Source organism: Ochotona princeps, chromosome 14, assembly GCF_030435755.1.
Source record: "Ochotona princeps isolate mOchPri1 chromosome 14, mOchPri1.hap1, whole genome shotgun sequence".
In the NCBI taxonomy this organism is placed as follows: Eukaryota; Metazoa; Chordata; class Mammalia; order Lagomorpha; family Ochotonidae; genus Ochotona; species Ochotona princeps.
In genome coordinates this window covers 7,864,301-7,891,836 of record NC_080845.1, presented here as the reverse complement: position 1 = coordinate 7,891,836, position 27,536 = coordinate 7,864,301, and the positions used below count along the sequence as shown (strand labels likewise).

Here is a 27,536-nt window from a genome sequence, read left to right as displayed (position 1 = left end):
GGCGCCGGTTCTGGTCCCAGCAGCTCCACTTCCCATCCAGCTCCCTGCTTGTGGCCTGGGAAAGCAGTCGAGGATGGCCCAATGCCTTGGGACCCGGCACCCATGCGGGAGACCCGGAAGAGGTTCCTGATTCCTGGCTTCGGATCGGCGCAGCACCGGCCCGTTGCGGCTCACTTGGGTAGTGAATCATCGGACGGAAGATCTTCCTCTCTGTCTCTCCTCCTCTCTCTATATAACTGACTTTGTAATAAACTGAATAAATCTTTAAATATATATATATATATTCAACATTAGCTGGCACTGTGGTGTACAGTAAAGCCATGATCTACAATACTAGCATCCCTTATGGGTGCCATTTATGGCTAGCTGTCTCTCTTCTGATTCACCTTCTTGTTAATGGCATGTGAAAAGTAGTGGAAGATGGCCCAAGGTTTGAGCCCTGCCACCCGCATGCCAAAACTGTATGAAGCACCGAGCATCAGCCTGGCTCAGCCCTGGCCATTGTACCATCTGGGGAGTAAACCAGTGGATGGGTGATCTCTCTTCTCTGTCTCTCCCCTTCTCAGACTTCCAAATAAATATACACTGTAGAAAAATAATCATTCAACAAACTCATTGCTTACATGGATTTTAAAGCTATTAGATCAATGAATTCCTGGACCACTTCAAAGGTCAAAGGCAAAATACTCTCAACCACAAGTATGAGAGAAGATTCACACCACTGTGAACAAATCAAACATTTAAAAACTGACAAAAAAAATACAATTCATACCAAGATGGCCCCTGAAGTGAAAACTCCATGAACAAGAAAAAACTCTGGAGTTTGCTACAAATAACTAAGCATCAGTTTTTAAAAAGACAATCTATGGCTCATTTAGTTATTTTCTAAGAATAGCAATTCAAACTCAATTTGAATCACCAATATAGTAAATTAAGAACAAGCTTCAAGTAAGGATATATAATTAATGTGATTCAAAGAATTATGTAAGTAGTAGAAGACAAAATGACAAGGCACATGAAGGATTTAAAGCTACAAAATGTTCCATTTCTTAAGTTGAGCAGTGGGATATGCATTTTCATTTATTTTTTAAATTGTAAGCACACATATAATTTGGATGACAGTTTTCATCAACTTCTTTTAAAGCTAGTCACACTAGAATTCCAAATTGTGACTCTGTCCTAGAAACAAGTCGTTCCCTATCCCTGAACTTCATTCAGCACTTGAGGACCTACTCTATGCCGAGTGCTACTCTAGCTACTGTGATAGACAGGTACAAGCAAGGCAACTTCTGCCTTTATGCATCCCTGTGTTTCCTACCCATACGGCGACAGTAGTACTTGTTACTTCATTACAAAAAACCTGAACAGACTAGGATCATCTCAAGTTGGAAAAAAAAAAAATCATTCTTATAACAATCCTGAAAAAAAATAAGAAACGAGGTAAATTGTCATTTTGGAAATTACACCTATTTTTTAGGTTTACTTATATATTTGAACAGCAGAGTGATGGGATGGAGAAAGAGAAGGGAAAAAATAGAAACAAGGAGGAGAAAGGAAGAATCTTCAATCAGTTGGTTTACACCCTGGGCCATTCCCAAGCAAAGAGCCAGGAAGTCATTTAGGGTCTCCCACACGGTGGCAAGGATCCAAGCATTTGGGCATCAAATGCTCCCGCCCAGGAGCATTGGCAAGAATCTCTACTGAAAGCCAGGAAGAGCCAAGGCTTGATATCAGACACTCTGACACGGCATGCTAGTGTTCCAAGTGGCAGCTTAACAAACTACACCACAACACCCTGCTCCTGGTATCTTAAAATTCATTTTGCATTTAGATTGACTTATTTGAAAGGCAAAGTAACAGAGAGAGATGGAGAAACAGAGAGAAAAAGATTATCTTCCAGGCCCAGCACAATGGTTCAGTGGCTAAATCCTTTAAGCACCGGGATCCCATATGGGTGCCAAGTCGGTGTCCTAGTTGCTCCACTTCCCATCCAGCTCCCTGCCTATGACCTGGAAAAGCAGGTCACAGGAAGGCAGAGGACAGCCCAAAGCCTTGGGTCCCTGCACCCATGTAGGAGGCCTGGAAGAAGCTCCAGGCTCCTGACTTTCGGATTGGCTCAGCTCCAGTCATTGTGGCCACTTGGGGAGTAAACCATAGGAGGGAAGATTTTTCTCTCTGTGTCTCCTTCTCTCTGTAAACCTACCTTTCCAATAAAAAAATAAATAAATCTTTAAAAAACAGATAGATAGATATCTTCCACGTGCTGGTTCATTCCCAAAATGGCCACAACAGTTCAGGTTAGGTTAGCCCAGGACTCTACCAGGCCCCTTGCGTGGGCTGACATGGGCCCAGGGACTTGGGTCACAATCTGCTGTTTTCCCAGAAACATGAGCAGGAGGCTCTGTCAGAAGCTGGGCAGGTGCAATTCAAACCAGCACCTCAATGTTAGGTTAGCCACTGCACCTCAAAGTCAGCGCAGAATCTGGCTTTTAAAAACCTGTTTTAAAAGTATAATACGAGTTTTCCATGCCTCTATTACAAACAAGATGTTTTCTAACTGGTGTGCTAAGTACTTAAAATCAGGAAAAAGTTTAAAAGTGCATCTAATAATATTTGTCTTTTAGGTTAAGTGGCACATTGTTTTAATTAAGTTACTAAGAATCAGGATTGTACATTTTAATACTCAGAAAATGAAGTCATTTTTATCTGAAAAATTAGAGGAAAAACAAACAAAATTTGAGTAGTTCAGACTCAAAAAACACAATTCCACGTATCACACATGAACAAAACCACCTCTCCTGGTTTTCTGTACAAGCCAGATTTCTCTTCTCTTACATGACCTGATTTTTCTAACCACTTGCATGTGCAAGTAACATTACATAAAATTATGTTTTAGAAGATGCCACAGGAATGAAGTTAAAATTCTGGCTCTACAACCTGGTGTCATTCAACCTGGACAAGCTATCCTCCTTGAACCTCAATTGCCTTAACTCATTTTTGAGTGTTATTCAAGGTTTAAGAAAGTAACAATGAGGCTGACATTGTAGAGAAGCAGTAAAACCACTATATACGATGCCCGCGTCCCATATGGACACTGGTTCAAGACCCAGCTGCCTCACTTATGATCCAGCTCCCTGCAGATGTGCCTGGGAAAACAACAGAGGACGGTCAAAGTCCTTGGACCCCTGCACCCAGGTGGGAAATCTGAAAGAAGCTCTGGGCTTTTGGTCCAGCCCCAGTCACTCCAGCCACTGGGGGAGTAAAGCAATGGAGGGAAGATTTTCTCTTTCTCTTTCTCTCCCTCTCTCTTTCTCATTTTCTTTCTCCCTTCCTCTTTCCCTCTCAAATAAATAAATAAATTTATAAAAAGAATGAGAGCAAGACAGAGAGAGAGGGAGGGAGTGAGGGAATAAAGGAAGGAGAGAGGCGGGGTGAGGGTGAACAAAGGGGAAGTGTTGTGGCACAGCAAGTTGGGCTACCACTGCAGTGCTGGCATCTCAAATCACAGCCCAGGTTCCAGGCCCAGCTACTGTGTTGCTGATCTAGCTTCCTCGTAATGTACTTGGGAAGGCAGCTAAATCAAAGCAAACTGGAGAAATTATACTAAATAAACTACCTTTTCTTGAGTCCTTTTATGTCCTTACTATTTTTATTGAAGATTTCCTATTTGAAACGCAAAACAATAGAGGGGCAGGGAGAGATGGAAACAGAAATCTTCCCTTCACTGATCCTCTCCCTACACTGAGGCCACAACCATCACACGTGGGCCCGTGCACTGGGGTCCTCTGCCACTGTCTTCCCAGGAGCATTAGAAGGGACCGGAAGTGGAACAGCCAGGGCTGGAGGCAGCAGTTACGTGGGATGTCAGCATCTACAGGTAACAGCTTAACTCACCGCACCATCATACCACCCCAAAAGTCATGTTTTTAAATGCTGAATAATGCTGGCCATCGACTTTGACCACAGATTCAGGCACAGCTCCCAGGCCCCTTTATAGTCCCATAAAATGAAAGCCAAAGTCCAGAACAACAAACCTTTAAGACACAGTTTTCTTCATGATGCTGCTAACACAGAAACACATACACAGTGTTATTTAAGAGAGATTTAAAAACTGGTTTTTTTTGTTTTTGTGTTTTTGTTTTCAGGTTGTAGCTCAACACCAGAGTAACTGAAAAACTCAGCTACCAAAATACCATGCCTCACGTGCTCCTTTCTCAGAGTTCCCACAAAACTCTTTCAAGTTGACCATCTCCTCCTTTTGGGCAAGTGTCCATTGGACTGCTACATCTAAAATGCTGCAAGGCTGGCAGGCTGACAGGTCCCATGGAGCCCGGTGCTGCCACTCTCCCAGGGCTAAGCATCTACCCAAGAGGAATGCCAGCAGCGGACCCTGGGATGCCAGCTGTAATGAGACACTGGAGCTGGAAACGCATTCCACAGTTTCTGCATGGCCAGTTCCATTGGCTCGCGGGACCTGGCAGACAGATCTCTCTTGCAAGAGCACCCTCTTCCGAGACCTCATAGACACAGGCTGAATTCACCCTTGCCGGCAGTGCTTTCCTGGGATCCTTACGGAAAACGTGAGTTCCTGAACAAATACACCAATTAGAGTGCGCATAATAGAAGGTGACCAGTAAGAGAGAAAGCATAAAAATCTTAAGGACAAAATGGATCAAAGATCTACTCAGAACAGTCCAGCTTCTTTTGAAAGCATCAAAAACAAATGCCTCGGTGACAGGCAAGACGTCTGTTGGCATCACTCACTGAAGAGCCCAGGGAACAATCTGCAGATCCAATTACAAGTAAACATGGCAAATAAACTTGATAAAATAATTCACAGCAACTGAAAAGACTTTTACAAACCGACATTAATCATTTTATAGAAAGCTTAATGATCAAGTGAGAGAAGAAAAGAGAACACACACATATGGTAAGAGTTTGGGGGAAAAAGAGTTTGGGGGAAAAATTAGGTACTTTATTTACACATACACACACAAAGAAAATAAATGTGTCAAAACATTAATAGTAGTTACTACTGAGCGATTTTTCTCTTTACAATTTTTTAAACTTTTTGAATCTCACACATGCTCAAGAATTCATCAGAAAACAACCTAGTAATTTTTAAATGACTAGAAACACACAAATACACATTTATACCAGGATAGTCTGCCCATATGTATTCAATAACTTGAGAAGAATTTTAGTATACATCTTCAATTTACGAAAAGAACATACCACAATACAAGAAATATTTTAAGAATGAAACTCCCACAGAAATTTATAGAACAAAATGTGTACTAAATCCTCCAATTAAAGACCTGAAAAGCAGTTTCAGTGCCTTCTAACCCACCTTCTCACAGCAGGGAATTAACCCCTCTGGGTGGAGGCAGCTAACTTCAAAGAGACGATTATGCCAAGGCACTAGCACTGTATGAAAGAGAGAACGTTTCTATCTAAGTCGACGGAGACAATGTGGCTCAGAAAAGAGCTATAAATCCGAGGAACAAGGACGAAGCAAAAGGTAGTGGCTTGCCATAATCTAAAATGACAAAAGCAATGCCTTAAATAATATCATGAGGAGGCAAGCAGGACAGACTTTAACGAAAGCAATTAAGAAGACTAAAAGCAGACAGAAGAAATCTAAGATCCAGTCTTGATAGTGGTAACAGCAAGTAGGCAATCCAACCAGTTCCAAAGGAAGCAAGTGGAGTTGGGTTTGGATAACCAGGCATTGCTTATATAACCTGGGAAGTGTTCCATTCAGTGCTAGAGCTCTAAGTAGAACTGCAAGGTCCCAGGTGTCTGCCTTGGATTCGCTGAGCGGCTCTTCAGTGCTCAGAACTGGGGAGGGAGGGCTGATGTTGCATGTCGCCACTGGCACAGACAGCGAATGCAATCGGCAGAGAATCTTCCCTCAAAACTGGCACCCTTCTGCCATAAGGTAACTTCTCAGGTATGAGTTGAAGTACTTAATCGCTTTATGTAATATGCTTTAAGAGAAAGGTGTTGCACATTTTAATGATCCAGTTTTATTTAGCGTCCTAATTTTTACAAAATCACAGATGAGGAATCAAATTTAAAGTTTAATTTTTATGAATATGAATCACAGAAAACTAAAGTATTCAATAAAGACTTACATGTCAAAGGTGCATCAATAGGTCTCTTAAAGAAAACATTGGAAAATATCTTTACATCTTCAGGAAAATATTAGTAGGTCATATTATAGTTAAACCAAAAAGCTTTGATCAAAGATATCATAAAATGAAAAACCAACAAAAGAGAAGATACTTACTTGCCACACATAACCAGACAGTAACAAAGAATTTATGAACCAAGAGAAAAAAGTAGAAAACTCAATTTTAAAATGAGTAAGACACTTGGACACGCACTTTATAAAAGCAGATACTCAAGAGGTCAGTAAGCATACGAAAAAGTGATTAGGACTGGCACTGTGGCGTGCCAGGTAAAGCTGCTGCCCATGTGGCCACCAGTTCAAGTCCCAGCCGCCCTTTTGCAATCCAGCCCTCTGCTAACGAACCCGGGAAAGCAGTGGAAAATGCACAAGTTCTCAGACCCCTGCACCCAAGAAGGATACCCAGAAGAGGTTCCTGAATCCTGGTTTTGGACTGGCCCAGCTCCAGCCATTGTGGCCATTTCAGGAGTGAACCAGAAGATCTCTCCCAATCTCTCTGCCTTTCATATATATATATAACAAAAACAAAAAAACATCAATCTCATTAGTCAAGAAAACACAAAAGTAACTACTACATAACTATCCCAATGAGAGGTATGACTTAGCAAGACTGCTAACTCTATTTCTAGGCAAACTTCAATCTGTACTGTGTTTAACAGCCTTCATTATATAATCTAGGAGGTAAAGAACAGTTACATTTGTTACTGAGCATTCATTAAAAAGAAATATATTAGTGACATTGTGTTCAGCCCTGCAAAATGACATGGAAAGAGGTATGCGACATAGTCAGTGCCCTCATGAAGCTACTCAGAAGACCAAAGAAGACTTAAAATGAAAATGCTAGCTACCCCTGCACAGTAGCTATGATCTTGGCAACTTATTTCCCCTATCTGCGATTCTGTTTTCTTATAAGCATAATGGATTATACAATAAAGACTGACAAGATAGATGCGAAGTATGTATGATAACGCTACAGGTACACATTAAAAGACAGGTAGGCTGGTGTTGAGGAGCAGTTAAGACGCCACTCATGGCGCCAGCATTCCATATCCAGCTCCCTACTAATGTGTCTGGGAGAGCAATAAAACACGGCCCAAGTACTCAGGCCCTGCCACCCAAAAGAGGAGGCTCGGACAGAATTCAGAATTCACAACTTCAGCCTGGCCCAGTCCCAGTCACTGCAGACATCTGGCAAGTGAACCAGCAAAAGGAAAATCTCCTTTGCTGTTTGTTACTCTTTGTCACCCTGCTTTTCAAACAAACAATACATAGGCGCATATATATATATATATATGTGTATATACACATACACACAATAAGCAAAAATGTACATATATACACATATATATCTACATACATATATAATTACTTCAATCCAAGTAAAATTACAAAATGGAAAATAAACCCAAAGTTGTAGACACTTAAAGGCATAACTACTATTGGAATCTTGATTACTCCAAGTTTCCTATGCAAATGATTTCACTCTCCCTTATCACCAAATTATATAGGCAGAGTACTGATATGTTGACCTGTGGTAAAGAGCATCACTTTCTCAGGCAACAAGAAAAAAGAACACTAGACCATAAGATTAGTTTTCTCAAGAATCAGAAGGAATTTAGGTCAGGAAGTGATATTTACACAGCTTACACAGGATATCCCAATCTCAACTAAAACTCTGTTGTCCAGGAATACATATCTAAAAACCTAAAGCAATAGAAAGTACTTATTTTAACTAATTCCCAACTTCTTTAGCCAGTAAACATAAAATTTACTAAGTCAGTTTCAAATATCCTCCAGCTCAGGGTCACTATTCCCTTTTTACTAGTCTGTACACTGTAACTCACTCCTAAGCATCAAAGTTCTTCCTCATTAGCAAGCTGACAACACGGCACACCAGCTGACTCACAGACCGCTGTGAAAGATCAATTCCAAGACCAAATGATTGCAATGAACAAAGCCCGCATGGTGGTGACGGCCAACCCAACCATTCACCATATTGTTAAGTCTCCATTCTTTTTAGGATGATGTAGGCAGGTGTAAAAGGTAAAGGCATTTAAATGTAATCAAGAAGTAGTAACAGTTTATTACCCTGAGTCACATATTTGCATGGCTGTCCCAGACAATAAACAAATATATCATATTATAATAGAACACGCAAGTACCTGAAAGAGCGCCACCCGTCCTGGGATAGGCCACTTCAACATATACTTCAAACGTGGTCTCTGGGTTTTGCCTACAAAAAAAAAAAAAAAAAAAGATCATGATTACTAACAAGAATTGAGGCAGTGTAATACAGAACATGTGGGCTTTCATGGGGGCGAGGGGTGGGTGTGTCTTCATTGAAATCATCAACTCCACAACTGGATGGCCATGGAACCACTGTGGGCAAGCTCCTCAGCTTCTCTAACCATACCTTCCTAATCTGCAAAACAAACACACCTAACTGGAAGGCCTATAGCAAAACTTCAAAACAAAAATACATTAAACGTCCAGGCACAATGCCTGGCACATGACCGGCTAGCCATTACAGCAATCCTACAGATGTGGCACTCCCCATGCCCACCATTCAATCTACAAAGCCATGGGGAGAGGAAACTGAGACCAAAGTCACGCCAGCACAAAGTAGTCATTTCTCCCACATTCTAGGATAAAAAACACTCAGATGACAAGATCAACTTACTTATCTGCAAGTGTTAAAGACAAAAAGAAGGGAAGCAGTATCCTATCTGAACAGACTATTGTGGAGACAGTGTGCTAATCTGAATGCAAGACAAAGGCAGGGACAGCAATGTTTACTGCTACTCATTCTTACTCTTTTATGTCATAACTATTCCTGAATTTTACAAAGATTACAGCACTAACAGAAGGAATCATGGGCATTAACTCTAGGTGTTTTACTTATTTCTATATTTCCTCCTTGATTTCAAAACCACAATATAACATGATTTCCGGCTTGGATGAAAATGCATTGATGGGGACAGGAATGACAGTGCAGTGAGTCAAGCTACCCCTTGGGACATCGGCAGACCACCTAGGAGTACCGTGGGAGTCTCAGCCACTCTGCACTGCAGAGCCAGCTCCCTGCTGACATGCCTGGGAAGCCACAGATGACAGCCCCGGTACGTGAATCGCTGCCACACAAGCAGGAGACCCCAGCGCAGTGCCCTGCTCCTGGCTGTTTTTTTTTTTTTTTTAATTTATTCATTTTCATTTTAGAGGTAGATTTACAGAGTAAAGGAAAGACAGAGAAAGGAGAGAGATCTTCTACCTGCTCGTTCACTCCCCAAATAGCTACAATGGCCAAGGTTGATCCAATCCCAAGCCAAGCTTCTTCTGGGTCTCCCACGTGGGTGCAGGGACCCCAGCATTTGAGGCATCCTCCGCTGTATAAGCAGGGAGCCGATCAGACCAGACTAAAACCAGTGCCTATATGAAATGCCAGCACTAGAGTGGGAAGATTAGCCTGTTAAGCCACTGTGCCAACCTCCAAGTTTCAAAACAACTCTTTCTTTTCTCTCATCTCTCATGTCAAAATCCTGTGAAACAGGTGTGACAGGCATGAATCGCAACCCCAGCAGCATCTCAGGGACTGCGCGTGGTCCCACAGCAAGCTGGAGACGACGCCAGGACACGGCTCCTGCCTCCTGGCTCCCCATATCCTGGCTCACAGATTCTAAGATGAAACTCTCCTCACCCTCCTCACAGTCACCTCTCTTACAACCTGTAGCATTTTTATAATCCTAGAGGCTGGCACTTTTTGTCTTGTTTGCCACTACATAATAATGGTACATCCTCTCAAGCAGTTCCATCTTAAATTCAGTAAAATTCAGTGGGTAATACTCCCTGCTCCTTCTGCTTAGAAGCAGAACAATGTGTGTGTGTTGTGAGCCAGGGATCCATTTATTTCTCCCGTGAGGAGTCTTTGTTTTGTCACAGAAGAGAAGCGTGGGCTTTTGCTTTAAATAAGGGCCTATATGGGGGGAAAAAGTCAGCTGCTCTAAAAGTCCAGGCATTTAAATAGACTTTGTCAAACATAGTAATTACAAAAAATCAGACACTAAATCAGAGTCTTTAAATTAAAAAAAAAAAAAAAAAGTAAAGTTTCAAGAAGGCCTTAAAATTGCTATGCTTTTTTTTTCCCCTGCAAGTAGGCACTGAATGACCTACACAGCTTTTGGCACCAAACATTCAAAGAGAATACCAGATGGAAACACTTGGTTCATGAAAAAGATCTCAAGATAGAGCATTTGATGAAAGAATGGAATGTTCTAGGGTCATCTTTCATGAGTAATAGGTAGTATAATCAGAGGAGCATCAGGAGATTCCCACCAAAACCTAAAAATATCTCTCTCAAGTGCATTTTGCAATTGGCTGAAGTTCATCTCAGAGTTTCATCCCTGGATGAAGTTAACAGTTCTCCAAATGTGCTCTGTGTCACCCTAGGACTCCACAGGGGCTCAGAAGAGCTACCATGCATTGTTTATTCATATCTCTACCTTTAGATTGATGTGGCTCCATCTAGGAATGGAAACAATGGGGAAAGGCATTTGGCCCGGTGGGGGTGGGGAGTTAGGGCTCCCATATTTCAGTTCAGAATGCTTGGGTGTTTTTCCTGGTTGGCAACACCAGCTTCATGCTAACACTAAGACTCTAGGAGGCAGCCTGTGCTGATGCGTGAGAGACCCCTGCGGTACATTCTTGGCACCAGGCTTTGCCCTGGCCCAACTGTGAACATCACTGGTATTTGTCAGAGAACTCCAACATACAGCTCTCTCCCTGACTCTCAAGTTTAAAAAACAAAGAAAAGAAATTAAAATAACAAACATGACCACGAAGATGTTAACATAGCACACTTTAAAACACTGGCGGCTCAGCACGCTGACCTAGCCATAGGTATTTTCTGCAGACCTGTGACCCCACTCAGTGAAGGTCTCAGCTTCTCCTTCCTCTCTGCTTTGTTAGACTTTATTCAGGCCACCGAATGCTCCATCAAGAATCAACTTTCCAGTCACGTCAGACCTCCACATTGCTAAAAATGTGCCAAAATGTGCCACCTCAGTGTTCACCTTAGCCTCTCGGCAGCATGTGACGTGGCTGAGGGACAATCCTCCTGCCTGACACTTTCTTCCCTTCCCTTCCAGGGCATGCCTCTCAGGGGTTTCCCACCGTCTCTCCTCCCTCCTTCCTGTCCAACTGCTCCTTTGCCCATTCCTGACCCTATTCTCATATGCAGTCAAAGCTTAATATCACAGCACCATGCATTTAAAGGAAGTTACAAAGATTATCTGTTATATGTATTTTATCACCACGTAAAGTTGGGTGTTGGGGGGGTGGGACACAGTGGTGAACAGGTGCTTAGTTCAGTAACTAAGAAGTCTAAGCCCTACCTTGCAGAGCCTGGGTCCAATTCTCTGCTCTGGTTCTTGACTGCAATTTCCCACAATGCAGACTCTAGGAGGTGCCAAAGATGGTTTAAGTATATGGATTTCTGCTACCCCACTTGGCGAACCAGTCAGCAGATGGGAACTCTCTCTCCACCTCTAAACATTCTTTTTTTCAATCCGAGAAAACAAAAAGTCCTTCCAGAACCCAAGAAGTCTTGCACAGTCCGGCCCTTGCCTACCTATCCAGCTTCACTTCAGAGCTCTCTCCTGTGTCCACTGAACTGCAGCTGCAGCGGCCTTCTTCTGGGTCCTCAAACACGAAGCTCAGGAGCAGGCATGTATCTGAGCAGTTAAGATGCAGCTTGCGATGCCCGCATCCAACAGCAGAGCGCCTGCGTGTGAGTCCCAGATCCATTTCCAATTTCAATTTCCAAACTAATGCACAGCATAGGAGCCAGCACGCAATGGTGGCTCCTGTTACCCTCACAGGAAACCTGGGCTGCACCTCAGCTCCTGACTTAGGTCTGACCCAGTCCTGGCTGTGATAAGTGATAAACATTTGGGAAATGAAGCAGTAGATGGCAATTCATTCTAAATGTGTATGTGTGTGTGTGTGTGCGCACACACACCTCAAATAAATAAACCTCAAGAAAAGAGAAGAAAAGGCTCAAGGAAGTGCATATTAAAAAGGAAACAGGGCCTGGTGCAATAACTTAACAGAGCATCTTTGCCCTGCAAGTGCCGGGATCCCATATGGGTGCCAGTTGGTGTTCTGGCTGCTCCACTTCCCAACCAGCTCCCTGCTTACCGCTTATGGTTGGAAAAGCAACACAGGATGGCACAAAGCCTTGGAATCCTACATCCAGCCTGGAAGAAGAAAAGAAACCTGGAAGAAGCTCCTGGTTCCTGACTTCAGATCGACTCAGCTCTGGCTGTGACGGTCATTTGGGGAGCAATCCAGCACATAGAAGGTTTTTCCCTCTGTTTCTCCTATCTGTAAAAATGATCTTTCCAATAAAAATAAATAAATCTTTTATAAAAAATAAAAAGGCAATACACTTACATACCAACCCCAAGAATCAGCATTTCTTTTTTTTTTTAAGATTTATTTATTTTTATTGGAAAGGAGGATATACAGAGGGAAGAAGAGACAGAAAGGAAGATCTTCTGTCCAATGATTCACTCCCCAAGCGGCCGCAATAGCTGGAGCTGAGCCAATCCGAAGCCAGGAGCCAGGAGCCTCCTCCAGGTCTCCCACGCGGGTGCAGGGTCCCAAGGCATTGGGCCATCCTGGACTGCTTTCCCAGGCCACAAGCAGGGAGCTGGATGGGAAGAGGGGCTGCCAGGATTAGAACCGGCGCCCATATGGGATCCCAGGGCTTTCAAGGCAAGGACCTTAACCACTACACTATCGCACCAGGCCCAGCATTTCTAATAAGTACCCAAGTGATATTGATGCTGCTGGACGGATAATCATACATTAAGAACCACTACTCTAGTGAATGGAATTCTTCCAAATAATTTAGTGCCTATAACATAAACATATGTCATTTCAATATGCTTCTGCAATAAGATACATTACAAAGGAGAAAAAGGCATTTGTAGAAGATAAAGTTTACTTCTCTTCTACCCTACCCATAGCTACCACTTCAGTCTAATGAGTAATAAATAATAAAGCTATCTCAGATTACTCAATTCCAACAGCTGGCAGAGTTCTATCACATAGAGCCAAAGATTATAACAGTCTCCCAGAAAAAAAAAATAAGACAAGTAAAGCAACAAGCTGATGAAAACACCAAGAACAAATTGGTCTATAATTGTAAGCTAAAGTCATGCTGATGCATGATCGTTTACATGTTGCCTTATGGAAGAAATGGTGACTAATGTTGTGACAAGTTACATAACATACCAACAAATATACAGAAGTTATTTTAGGGGCCAGTGAAGCCAATGCAGATGGAAGCATTTCTATTTCTCTGTAAATCAGAAAATAAAAAGTGTCTCCTTTAAATGCAAATGGTTTAAAAGCCCTTACAGCTCTCACTGAGTCTGTCAATAGGTAAGGCTGGAACAATTTGTAAAGGCTCCTTGAGACCACCTTGTGATTGCTTATTCTTCCACCACACTCCAAGATGCTCAATATTTTTAACTACTTGGCTAAAGGAACTGAAAATCCTATTTTTGTCCTATTAACACTTACTGCTAATTTGGTACATGTAATGATGCTGAGAATACCATCTTCGGAGCCAATTTTCCAATATGGACCCAAGTTTTCCCAGAACCTTCATGATATAATCTTAACATATTACCATGGAAATGTCCTGGTTCTGCCATGAGACTCCATTCTTAATTGCCTTACACTCCTATACACTCCATGCTCTGGAACCCTGCCTACCTGCCAAGCATATTATTTTCACCACCCACTCGCACCTCCTGCAGTCTTGCACCCTAAGAGCAGTCATACAGAACCACTTGTAGTTCAATAAGCAAATCATGCTCCAATTCTCTGACAATATCACTGCCATGCAACTACCACCACATACTGTTGTTTATGAGCCAAACACGATCCTAAGCCTTCCCTCTGCATAGCTCAGTCTTCAACACAGCACCCTAAATTTCAAGATGAGCACACCAGGGGCGGGTGTTGGAGTGCCAAGGGAAGGCAAGCATCCCATACCACAGCGCCTAGAATCAACCCTGCCTCTGCTTAGCATCCAGCTTCCTGCTGATGCCATACACTGAGAGGCAGCAGGGAATGGCTCAGTCCTGGGTTCCTGCTCCTCGCGTGGGAAACCCAACTGGAACTCCTGGCTTCAGCCAGGGACATGTCCCAGTGGATGGAAGAGAGCTCTCTTTGGTGTCCTCTGACTAGATTGAAAGGCCAAGTACGTGCAGAACAACCTCGTCACGGTGAAGAGGTAGCAGAGCATACAGGGCACAGACCACTTCATTATCCTGCACTCCTCAGCTGCACTTCTGCAAGGCCTTTTCTCCAGACACCTTCATTCATCAAGTCTCAGACATTTCCTGTACTCTGAGAAGCCCTTTCCTACACCCACATGCCATGCCATGCCATGCCCAGCCCAGCCTAGCCAAATTCAAGTGCTCCTCCTCTACGCTAGCTGGGAATCCTATGTGCCACGCTCTCACTAATGTCAACCCTGGGGCAATTACTGTCACCTGCTTAGCTTCGAAATATCCTGATGCTCAGGCAACATTCCAATTTAATCAGAATCCCCAGGTTCCTCTATTTTCTTAAACTTCACAGATGATTTCAAAGTGCAGCCAAGGCTGAGGACCATAGATGTACTTCTGGTTAAACACCTGTTTCCCCCACTGGACTGGCAGCGTCTTGAGGGCACCGTCTTCTCAGAACCCTCAACCCACGGTCTGGCCCAGCAAAGGTTTGGTGAACAAGTTTTCCACCTACATCTGACATGCAGCTCCCAGTTCCCACTCACAGCTTCTCTTTCTCTGACAAGAGGTAATTTACAGAATGCACACTGCTTACACCGACTATTACTCTTTAAAGATGTTTTCCTTTGGCGTTAAAGGTATCAATAAGTCACACCTGCTGACAACAGCCTCGGCTCTTACATACAGAAAAATGACAGCCACAAACAACTGCAACGTGTTGGAAAGCGGGGGTGGGGGTCAGCTCAGTTCTTATGTCTAGGGGAATGAAGGCTCAGAGAAAACCATTTCTGACCCACTCTCAGAGCCATGTTCCCTAAATGATGAAGAACCCTCAGCTTCCCACCATGAAACAAAGGCTCCGGCAGCACTCGGGCTGCAGGAAGGCTACGTGCTGGGGTTCTTACGCCTCCCCTGCCAGAGCATCATGCTATTGACCACTCTGCTGGATCATCAGCTTTCAATTAGGATCCACTTTTCCCCAATTACAACACATTATGAGATTAGGGGGGACATGTAACACGAATACCTCACAGAATAGATCTGTGCTACATATGGCCGCTGTGCCTGCATGCTAGGTCCTCCTCCTTTTAAGCGTAATTTAGAGCCAGAGGCCCCAAAGAAACCCTTTGCTAGGGCCCCTCAGTTCACAGCCTTCAAGACTTCAAACCCACCTCAGCACAGGTTTTCTTTGGTTACAAATTTAGATACTGAGGGGGTTACCATAGAATGTTTCAAAAATTGAAACCAATTGAACTGCCTTAAAATTGACAACACGGCCCAAAGAAACTGTATACCCTTCCAAACATACTAGCAAACAGCACCTAATAAACAGGGATTCCTTTAAGCTAGATGAACAAGCAAAAGGGTAGTGTTAAATATTTTCAACAAGTCTCCATTTGTTTCAGTGGACTCTAAAATTAAAGCTGTTTTTTTTTTCCAGGCTGGAAATATTGTATCAAAGGGTGCTTTCTGACCCGTGACAAGTTAACACCTTCATAGGAGAATGTCTGCATTGTTGAGACTTGTTAAAAGTGATTAACTTAGTTGTGTAATTATACAAACAAGTTGTTTCAAGACTTTACACTTAACTTTTCATTTCTAATAATGTTCTCAGGATCAGATTACTAGAGATGCATAAATATTGCTATGAAAAGAGTTGCGAAGTTTCACATCCAGATACCTCTTTGGAAAGATCCCTAGGTCACAACGCGCAAGCAAGGCGGCTGAAAGCGGTTTAGCAGCATGCTAGGCAGAGTGTCCAAACACCCACCACGCCACGTGCTTTGCAAAAATTCTCTCCTATGTTAGCTGCAGTACACTACCCAGGCACTTGAAGCACACCAGTATTTACAAGGATGATTCTATTTCATTACTGATAAATACTTCTTTTCCTTTTAAAGATGTAAGCACTTCAACTTCCCTAATCTGTCCTCTCCCATTTCTGAACAATTGAGTCCTGACGCGGCTGGGTGGGCAGAATGAGGTGCAGGTCCACGCCGGCGGTGGCCCAGAACGGGAAGCTGGAGCCCAAGCAAGGAAGGCAACCTGACAAAGGAGGTCAGTGGGTGCACAAGGCTGCAGGGCAGCCACCCTGAGGGGGTGACCCGGCAGCCACTCAGGGAACAACGAGGTGTGAGCAGTCACAGTCCAAGCGAGCGCCAAGTGTTCATGCACAAGGCAGCCAGGCCGGCTGTGCCCAACACAGGGTGCCAAGCTGAAGAGCAGACCGTCTCTGCGTGGGATTTGGGAGGTACGGAGAACCACCAGCACAGGCAGGCACTGTGCTCTCAAGAAAGCAAGTTGCAAGAGTAGAAAAGCCACCTGCAGAGTGCGGAGGGGAACTGGGCCACAGGCAGGTGGGAACACATGAGCAAGCCTGGCTTCTCACAGCCCAAGTTAACACAAGACTAATGCAACTTTTACAGGGTCGGATGTGAACTAAAGTGTGAACTAAAGTGTGAACTGACGGTTTTCCAAATATATAGACTGGTAAATAAAATATAAATGTAATATGGCTTTCAACAAGTACATACATCTTAGCTCTTAAGACAGCTGGAAGCAACAACATCCCAAAAGCAATGAGCACACCTGGTACCCAGAGCTTAGCTTCCAAAGACAGTTTATCCTGGAAGAAAACAGCTCACTCCAGGGGTAGTGCAGAGAAAGCACACACTGAGCCTGGAACATCTCGATGGGCCACAAAGCAAAGATGCACCCAGAGAATGGTGGGGAGCCGTCACAGGGACACAGCCATCTGACAGGGCCTCCACAGGCCAAATCGGAAGCAATGTGTTCAAAATGAACCATGATACTAACAGATTCTAACCCTCCCATGTCAAACACCTGCAATCACCACCATTCATGGAACAAACTGCTAGAAACAATGAGAAGAGCCACAGGGTCCTGTTTGTGTTCGTCCTGTCAGAGTTGCTAACCCAAGGAAACATTAGACAAACTCAAATGGAGGAACCTTCCAGAAAATACCTATTCTGTAATCTTTAGAAGTGTCAACTCCAGAAAAATCAAGGAAAACCTGAGTTTCTCCTCCAGACAGAAAAGAGACACAACTAAACATGACTTTCAATCGGCTTCTTTTACTATAAAGGAAGCTACTGTGACAATTATTCATATGTGATGGGTTTCTAAGACTGGGCACAGTCAGCAGGGTCATTTCCTGATTCTGATGGCTGAGTTCCTTATATAAGAGAATTTCAGAAACCTGGCACAATAAATTAATTAAAACGTTTATTACTGAAACCTGGAATTTTTTTTTTTTTTTTTTTACAAAAAGCATTTCCTGTGACCTTCAGTAGAAGGGAATGCCTCTCCTCGCCGGAGGAATGCAGTCAAGGGCTTCACAGCGTCAGATCAGCACTCACTCTGAATTGCTGCTTTTGATTTTTTTTTTCCAGCAAAATTTAGGATTAAAAGTAAGCTGCAGGGCCTGGCGCAATAGCATAGCGGCTAAAGTCCTCACCTTGAATGCGTCGGGAATCCCATATAGGCACCAGTTCTAATCCCGGCAGCTCCACTTCCCATCCAGCTCCCTGCTTGTGGCCTGGGAAAGCAGTTGAGGACTGTCCAAAGCTTTGGGACCCTGTACCCGCGTGGGAGACCTGGAAGAAGTTCCCGGCTTCAGATTGGCTCAGCTCCAGCCGTTGAGGCCACTTGGGGAGTGAACCAGTGGACAGAAGAGCTTCCTCTCTGTCTCTCCTCCTCTCTGCATATCCTCCTTTCCAATAAAAATAAATAAATCTTAAAAAAAAAAAGTAAACTGCAGGTGGGTGTTGTGATGTACCAGGGGAAGCTGTGGCTTGGGGACACTCTTGTCCCTTGTCAGAGCAGATTCCAGCCCTGCATCCTCAGCTGCTGCTGCTTTTTTAAGATGTATTTATTTAACTTGAAAGTTAGAGTGACAGAGACAGATCTTCCATCCACTGGTTCACTCCCCAAGTGACTGTAATGTCACAGCTGAGCCAATCCAAGCCAGGAGCTTCTTCTGGGTCTCCCACATGGGTACAGGGGTCCAAGGACTTGTGGCATCCTCCACTGCCCTCCCAGGCCATTAGCAGAGAACTGGATTGGGAAGTGGAGCAGCCAGAACTCAAATCAGCGTCAAAATGAGATACTGGCACTGCAGGTAGAGGATTGGCTCACCAGGCCACAGCATGGACACTGGCTTCTCCACTTCTAATCAGCTTGCACATCCTGGGAAGCAGCAATGACTCAAACACTTGGGTCCCAGCCAGCAAAAGAGAGTCCCAGAATGAATTCCCGGCTCCCGGCTTCAGACAGGCCCAGTCCTCCCTGGCTGTGTTGGGCATCTAGAGTAAACTCCTGCTGTCTTTTTGCCTTTCAAATAAATAAAAATAAGTAAATAAGCATTTGTTAAAGTTTCTTATTCCATGCTGCCAACTTATTTTGCAAATTTCCGCTGCTTAAAAAAATAAAAATTGGGCCCAGCATGGTAGCTTAATGGCTAAAGTCCTTGTCTTGCATGTACCAGGATCCCATGTGGGCACCAGTTCTAATCCCAGCCGCTCCACTTCCCATTCAGCTCCCTGCTTGTGGCCTGGGAAGGCAGTTGAGGACGGCCCAAGGCCTTGGAACCCTGCACCCGAACAGGAGACCTGAAAGAGGCTCCTGGCTCCTGCCTTCGGATTAGCTCAGCTCTGGCTGTTGTGGCCACTTCCAGAGTGAATCAAGAGATGGAAGATCTTCCTCTCTGTCTCTTCTCCTCTGTATATATCTACTTTGCAATAAAAAAAAATAAATCTTTAATAAATAAATAAAAACCATTCATTAATTCTAACTTCTCTGTCCTGCCTTTTACCATGCCTCCCTCACAGAAGTATCATGTGATTCTTCAAAAAGAACCCAGATTAAACATCTAAAGGTGGGAGTTCAAATCCCAGGTAGATCCCCTTGCTTGCCACGGGATTAGAAGAAGCCACTTCACCTTCACATTGGCCTGGAAAAGCAGGGGAGGACGGCCCAAGCGCTTGGAACCCTGCACCCACATGGGAAACCGAGAAGAAGCTCCTAGTTCCCAGCTTCAGATCAGCTTAGTTCTGGCATTTGTGGCCATCTGGGGAGTAAACCAAAGGACAGGAGACCTTGTCTCTTTATCTTCTGCATAAAAATCTGCCTTTTAAATAAAAAATAAATCTTTTTTTAAAAATCCAGGTTTTACCAAATCCTCAAAAGTCTCTTCTCTATCAAAGATCAAATGCAATATATGAAAATCAAAAAGTCTCTGACCATACAACTTGTATTTGTCAGTTAGCAAGGTGAGCACCTGTGTAATTCACACTTCACAGTGAACTTTGCCTTCTCACACGCATATCTGAAGCTGACAGTGGAAACCTCACCTACAGTGTGTAGTTATTCACTTGTTTTCCAGTGGAATGGTGACAGGAAGTGGAAGGACTCGGGCTGAATCCTGGTTTTCAGGTTCTGAAACCCATGCCTTTTCGGCCACGCCACACTGCCTAGCCAAAAATGACTCACAGCTGCTTAGAGCAGCGAGGCTTGCTACAGGAGGGGGGATCAGGGAGCTCACTACCTTCCCCACCTTCCCCAGAAGAGTGCCCTTATACTGGAGGGGTGGGGGGAACGCGCAGACACACTTCTCAGGACGTTCCTGGAACCATTTTGGGAAACGGGCAACAAGACCCCCCCCCCCCCTCGCTTCACTGAGGACTTGGCTTCTCTGGTCTTTCTGGCACAACCCTCAGCCGAGCCTATCAGCGGGAGGTGCTTACCCTCCCCCTCCCACTGGGACAGGCGTGGATACTCTGCATAACTGCTAAGCACTTAGCTGCATTTTGCAGACATCATCTCATTGAATCTTCCCAGCAACTGAGTGAAAGAGCCACTGCCAGCACTTCCTTTTCCAGATGACAATATTGCAACATAGTTGAGAGCTCCTGATCTGCAAATCTGAAATGCTCAGAAACAAAGTGTTTTGAGGACCCAGACATACTCAAAAAAGTCTTGGATTTGGGGGCATTTGAGATGAGGGATGCTCAACCAGTGTAGTCTAAGTGAACATTTCAAAACCCAAAACACTCCAAACTCTCAAACATTCCTGCTCCCAAGCACTGTAAGCTTCTTAACAAGGAAGCTGAGTAGTTTGTCCAAGGTCACACAGGCAGTGTGGCTCTAGAATCCATGCTTTTTAAAATCTACCTTCCACCCACCATATATACCATGAGTTCATACAACTGTATGTATACACACAAACACACTACAACTCCTCTAAGCTGTTCCATGAGTTTGGCGATTCTATATGCCCACGCATCCACCACTCTACTAATTCTTTTAATGAAATCATTTGCCTGGTTATTTTCCTTAATACTCTAATTCAAAAACCACAGCATCTGGCTGATGTGTTAGTCCTGAGGGCAACTAAGAGAACCTTTAAAATGGTGAACTCAAGGTTCTGGGCACTCTATGAGCCATCCTTTGGGCCATCCAAATTGCTGAGCCCCAAGTTCCCAGAGCTCCAGGAGTTGCAGGGTAGATCTGGGTTCCCTAGCCCCACCCCTGTCAAGGGGGTGGGCTCCTCCATCCTCCTCAGTCTTGAGTCTTCTCTGAGAGCCCAGGGCCCCTTCCCTGTCACTGCTGGATTCAGACCTTGGTGACTTCTCAACCTGGACCACTGAGCTTCCATAGCTACATCAGGCCACTGCTCAGGAATTTCACTGCTTCTCCCACACACACTGACTCCGTGAGAGCAAAGACCTATGAAATCGTGTTCGTCGAAGTGATCCCCATAATCTACTGATCATGACTCTGTTTTTCCCAGTGATTCTGATCAGTGGCCTTTGAGAACCAAGTGACACACAATTCCCAAATGGCAGACAACCTGGAAACCATACTCTCTGGAAGAACCTCAAAGATAAACTTCAACGAAAGATTAAAAAAGGGTACTAAATCAGACACCATCTTATATGAAGGCACTTCAAAAGGTTTGTGGGAAATGTAATTAAAAGACAAAGGGGTTTTGGTGCAAAACATCTTGAATTTAAGCATATGCATATGAGGGTATTCAAGAAGCTCACAAAAAGTACATATTACACAAAACCCATACACGGACTCTAAACATTTTTTTCCATGAGAAGCTGGTGCCATGGCATAGCAGGCTAAGCCTCCACCTGTGGCACCGGTATCCCATATAGGCTGCTCTTCCACCTTCAAACCAGCTTACTGCTTATGACCTTTCGGAAAGCAGCAGAGAAATGTCTCAAGTCCTTGGGCCCCTGCAGCCACAAAGATGACAATGAAACTCCTGTCCTCTGGCTTTGGATTGGCTCAGCTGCAGACATTTCAGCCATTTAGGGAGTGAAACAGCTGATGGAAGACCTCAGTCTCTCCTCTCTAATTCTGCCTTTCAAATAAAATAAATCTTTTAAAAATTTTTTTTGCACTAACTTCAGTTTCATTTTTCTATCAACTTTTTGAAGTACCTTCATACAATCAATAGCAAGCAACAAAAGTTTACTGGAAAAATTCCCTTCCAGCCATGAACAAGCAATAAAGGCCATATTTACCCTTCTACCCGAAACAACCAAAACTTTTTTTTTTTTTAAGGCAACAGAGACAACGCGACAAATCACAGGACAGGAAATAATCCAAGCCCTGTATATAAACAGACCAACTCCAGGGCATCTAGGGGCCATATGGGAGCCAGTTTAAGTCTAGGCACTCTACTTCCAACCTACTTCTCTGCTAATGTGCCTGGAAAGCAGCACAAGATGGCTCCAAGGGCTTGGAACCCTGAACTCATGGGAGGACCTGGATAAAGCTCCAGGCTTCGGGCTTTGGCCTGGCCCAGTCACAGCTATTGTGGCCATTTGGTAAGTGAAGCAGTGGATGAAAGATCTCTTTGTTTCTCCTTCTCTCCCTGCAACTCTTTGACATAAACAAACAAATCTTAAAGGGAGGGCAAAAAGCAACTTAAAAAAAAAAAAAAAAAAAAAACTAGGAAAGCCAAATTTCTACACTATGGTCCAAGGAATGCGGAATCCCAGTACAGCCCAGGGGACATCTCAAGCGGTGAAGAGAGAGCCACCATTTCAGGGAGACCAAGCCAGTTAGAGCTCACAGCACAGAGTTCAGAGACAGCTACTGCACATCGGGGTAAACACCAAAACCACACAAGAGTCTTCCCAAGCATACAGACCAGCACCGACTAGCACACGTATGGAGAAGTCACTTCAGGCTGAAGAACCACCAGGGAAGATGAAAAGCACAGCAGTGGGCCCTGCACGACAGCGCAGCAGTTAGGGTCCTCACCTTCAATGCGCCAGGATCCCATATGGGCACGGGTTCTAATCCCAGTGGCCCCTGGACGGAAGATCTTCCTTTCTGTCTCTCCTCTCTGTATATCCGCCTTTCCAACAAAAAATAGATAAATCTTAGAAAAGCGCAGCAGCACCTGGTACACAGGGCTAGAAGTGACGCCTGGTTTCCACCAGCCAGGCCCGCGGCACCCTGGACAAACTGGACAGCACTGTATGACGACAGTCGTGAGAAATGATCAGCACCACACCAAACAAGACTCCCTCGCCACTTAACAAGCTTAAGAATAAAACTTGGAAAGATCAAACTCTTCTAAGTAACTTAAGCAAGATGATTTTTAAGACATTAGGTAACAAGGCAGAACAATGCTTGAGAAAAAATGAGGTGAGCCTAAGGTTGCCTCAGGCACTTGCCCTGAGTAAACCCCCAAGAATGCTTATAATATGAAAATACCTGGCACACAAGGTAAAATTGACAATATCTGGTACAGTCAAAACGCAGCAAGCATGCAAAGAATCAAGGAAATACAACCCATTATGAGGATAAAAGCCAATCAACAGTAGCTGCCCCTGCACAGGTGAATAGTGTTAAAATTGGACATTGAAATGGTAATCGTGGGCTCGGCAGCGTGGCCTAGTGGCTAAGGTCCTCACCTTGATCCCATATGGCCGCTGGTTCTAATCCCGGCAGCTCCACTTCCTCTCTATCTCTCCTCTCAGTATATCTGACTTTGTAATAAAAATAAAAAATAAATCTTAAAAAAAAAAAAGAAATGGTAATCGTGACTATTCCCTGGGTTAAGAAGTTAAGAGATGTGGAAAATGTTTAAATCACCCAAATTTAATTTCTTCAGATTAAAAACTACAATAGATGAAATGAAAACTGTACTAAATGGGATTACCATCAGATTAAACAGGTCCACGCTGCCTAGGAGTTAAATTCAGTCTAGTGGCTAGATTCCTCGCCTCGCATGTGCCCGGATGCATGTCCCAGCCACTCTACCTCGCACCCAGTTCCCTACTTATGGCCTGGGAAAGCAGTCGAGGACGGCCCAAAGCCCTGGGACCCTGCACCTGAGTGGGAGACCTGGAAGAGGCTCCAACCTGCCTTTGAATCGGCCAAGCTCCTGCTGTTGGGGCCACTTGAGGAGTGAACCAGCAGACAGATCTTTCTATCTCTCCTCTCTGTAAATCTGACTTTCCAATAAGAAATAAATAAATCTTAAAAAAAGAAAAAGATCAGATTAAGCACTGCAGAAGATTGGTTAACATGAAGATGAAACAAAATGAACAGAGAGCAAAAAGGCTCCAATGTAGATAGCATCACTGGCCTGCAAGACAACTTCAAGCAGCCTACCGTATCTGCAGCTGGAATATTCATGCAACAAAAGTGTAGGACAAAAAAAATAATTGAAGGAAGTACCCAAAAAATTATAAATATGATTAAAACTATGAAGGCCCATGTCCAAAAGCTCAACAAACCCAAGCATGAGACATAAAGCAAAACAAGACATATCATAAACTGCTCAAAACTAATGATAAAGTAACTTCAAAGTCATCCAAATCACATAGTCACTCAGAGAGTCAGAGGAACAAAGCTCAGAACGACAGCAAACTTCTTCTTAGAAAAGACGAGAGAAAAGCAGAGGAAAATCTTGCAGCTACTCAGAGAAAAGGCTGACAACCTGGAATTCTGTTTCCAGAGGAAATTTCCAAAATGAAGGCAAAATAAAAAAATTTTTTCAAGTATTACAGATGCTAAAATCACACATCTCCAACAGATCTACACTACAAGAAATGTTAAAAGTCCTCAGGTAAAAAAGAAAGTAATGCATCAGATGTGGTAACTGCACAGACAAAATTAAGAAATGTCTAACGAACATCTCAATGGATGCAGATAGCTTTATTGGAGAATTCTACTAAACACCTAAGGCAGAAGTGATACCAACCGTACACACTGTGTCCCAAAAAGAGAACGTGAGAGAAAATATCCTAACTCATTGTATATTACCAGTTGGACCCTGATATCAAAACCAAAAGTGCAAAGATAGACTGAAGACCAGTATCACTCACAAATACAGATAAAAATCCTTAACAAAATAACAACAAATAAAAGTCAATCATACTCACCCATGCCTATGTGGAGTTTATTCTAGACATGCAGGACTGGCTTCGTATTTGAAAACCAACTAATACTATCTATCATTCGAACAAGTTAAAGAAGAAACATCAAAATTATAACAATAGGTGCACAAAATTCAATATTTATTTAGGACTAAAAACTCAAAAAAATTAAGAACAGAGAGGGTCTTCCTCGACCTAACAAAAGTATGTCTACAAGATAAAGTACAATACCAGTTATCATCCCTAATTGTAAAACAGAAAATACTCTCCATGTTTGAGAGCAAAGTGAAGCTTATCACACTTCTACACACTACGCCAGAGCGCCTAGCCTTGGCAATAGGGCAAGAATAACAGGCATTATGTACAGAAGAGGAGGAGAGAGGGGTGAGTCATGCATAGGAGGCTCACATTCCACGTCACAGTGCCTCGTACGTGACCTGGCTATGCCACTTTGGATCTAGCTTCCTGCCAACGTGCTCCGAGGGGAGCAGATGACGGTTCAAGCACTTACATGCCTACCATACATGTGGGGTACCTAGACTGAGTTCTAAGCTCCTTGCTTTGGCCTTCTCCAGCCCTGGACAACCCTGGTTGGTATAGGCATTCATGGAGTGAACCAGTGAACAAGAGATATCCCTGACCCCCACCATCCTGCCCTAAGTCACACCTTTTCTTCCTCTCAAAAAAATTTTTAATGTGCACACCACGTTTCTTAAAGGAAAAAAAAAGGTTGGGGGTATTTAGGTGGAGGAATATTTTCTATATTTACAGAGAAGAACATGATCATCTACATGGAAAAGACTTTGGAATTAAAATTCTTGTTATTTAATTCTCATTTGTCCATCAATAAGGTTTCCATTTCCACTTAATCTCATAGGAACCTCTACTTGCAGCCCTTCCCCAGTCATGTCCAAAAGCCTCAACTACAAGTCCCAAGTGGTAAGGATATATATGAGATTGCAAAAGCAGCAAGTCAGGACTGGTGCAATGGCTTAATTGGCTAATCCTCAGTCTGCAAACACAGCATTCCATGCAGGCACTGGTTCATGTCCCAGCTTCTCCACTTCAGCTCCAGTTCCCTGATTACAGCCTGAGAAAATAGCAGAGGACGGCCCAAAGCCTTGAGACCTTGCACCCTCTCAGGAGACCCGGAGGAAGCTCCTGGCTGCTGGCTTCATATTGGCCAAGTTTTAACCACTGTGGCCATTTGGGGAATGAACCAGCAGATGGGAGATCTTTTTCTCTGTCTTTCTTCTCTGTAAATCTGCCTTTCCACTAAAAATAAATAACTTAAAAAAAATTATAATGTGAAAAACTGATAGATTTGAACAGATCAAAATTCAAAATTCCTGTTAAAAATTGAGATATTCTATCATCTGCTGAATTTTTTTTTCCTATGACTTAGGGGAAAACATCCAGCGTCATTCAATAGCACCAACTCAAGGAATCCAAAAATTGTGGAAACATTACTAGAAGATTGTAATAAATCTTTCCACCGCTAAGAGAAAAAAATATAAAAATCCAACTACCCTTTAAAACCAAGAGTGACCAGAAGCCAAGCTAAGGTAATCCAGAACTGAGTCACAAAGCTGGAGCAGTTATTTGCTCAGATCTGTGAAAGGTTTCACCAAAATGAACGTCAAACACAAATGCCTGAGTTCCAAAGATTCTGACCTGGGGGTCTACAGTGGGACCCAGAAAGAAACTGTCAAGTTCTCCAGGCGATGCAGGTGCCTACCGAGCCGCACTAAGTAACAACACTTAACACTGAAAGGGGAGCGATGTGGAGCTGTGTGCCAGCAGGAAGAACTCACTGGGAAGGGAAGAAAAGTCAGCCCAAGAGCTGCATGTCCACTGATGGGCCTCGAGAGAGCAGAGGCTATGGGGCTGCTCCAGGTAGACCTTGAACCTTAGCCACCAAGCGTTCAGGCCCAGGCTCTCTGGGGCCAGCCAGGGATGCCCCATCAAGAGTCTGCCCTCTCCTCAACATGAACATTAACAACATGCAGGGAAATGCCACCTTTAATTTTTCATCAGATGTTTGGCCCCTGTTGGTCTGCTTACTCACCCAGGTAAACATTTTAAATGCTCATATTTAATTCAGAACATCTTTACACGCAGTTTACCTACATTAGATTTACTGAGAGATGTTATTTGACCACAGCTATTAAAACCCATCACGGAGAGAAAAAGCATTTATTTATCTGGGAACAGCTAATCAATCCAAGCACAGACCTTGGGGGCTTTCAGAAAGCTGCAGCCACAACTAGAGAACAAAAAACAATGCACAGACTCACCCAGAAACCCTTCAGGGCAGAGTCCACATTAAAGGCGAGAACACACACTGTAAACCAGCAAGAGGTGGGGCTGAAGGAGCATGGGTCCTGCAATGACCAACACTGCCTCCCCTGGTTCAGACACTCAATTGGATGTGCAACTCTGAGCAAGACAGGGTGGGCAACAGTGAGCTGTGGCAGGGAGGAGGTGAAACAGGCTTCTGTGATGACCGGCTGGAGTGGGTCTTTAAGGAGTCCCTCTAGGACTCAACTGTCATACCTTGGGCCCGGCGCCGTGGCCAGCGGCTAAAGTCTTTGCCTTGAAAGCCCCGGGATA

The 27,536-nt window shown here is 43.8% G+C and overlaps 1 protein-coding gene across 9 annotated transcripts in view; it reads right to left on the bottom strand.

The window, feature by feature from the left end:
- DENND1A (DENN domain containing 1A) overlaps positions 1-27,536 on the bottom strand; it is a 496,909-nt gene that overhangs the window by 444,479 nt on the left and 24,894 nt on the right. For all 9 annotated transcript variants that reach the window (XR_009246616.1, XM_058672452.1, XM_058672453.1 and 6 more), the window contains exon 2: positions 8,356-8,426. Coding sequence is in view for 8 of the 9 variants with exons in the window: in XM_058672452.1 (XP_058528435.1) it covers positions 8,356-8,426 (71 nt within the window). In the remaining variant the exon portion in view is untranslated. The remainder of the gene's footprint in view (positions 1-8,355; positions 8,427-27,536) is intronic.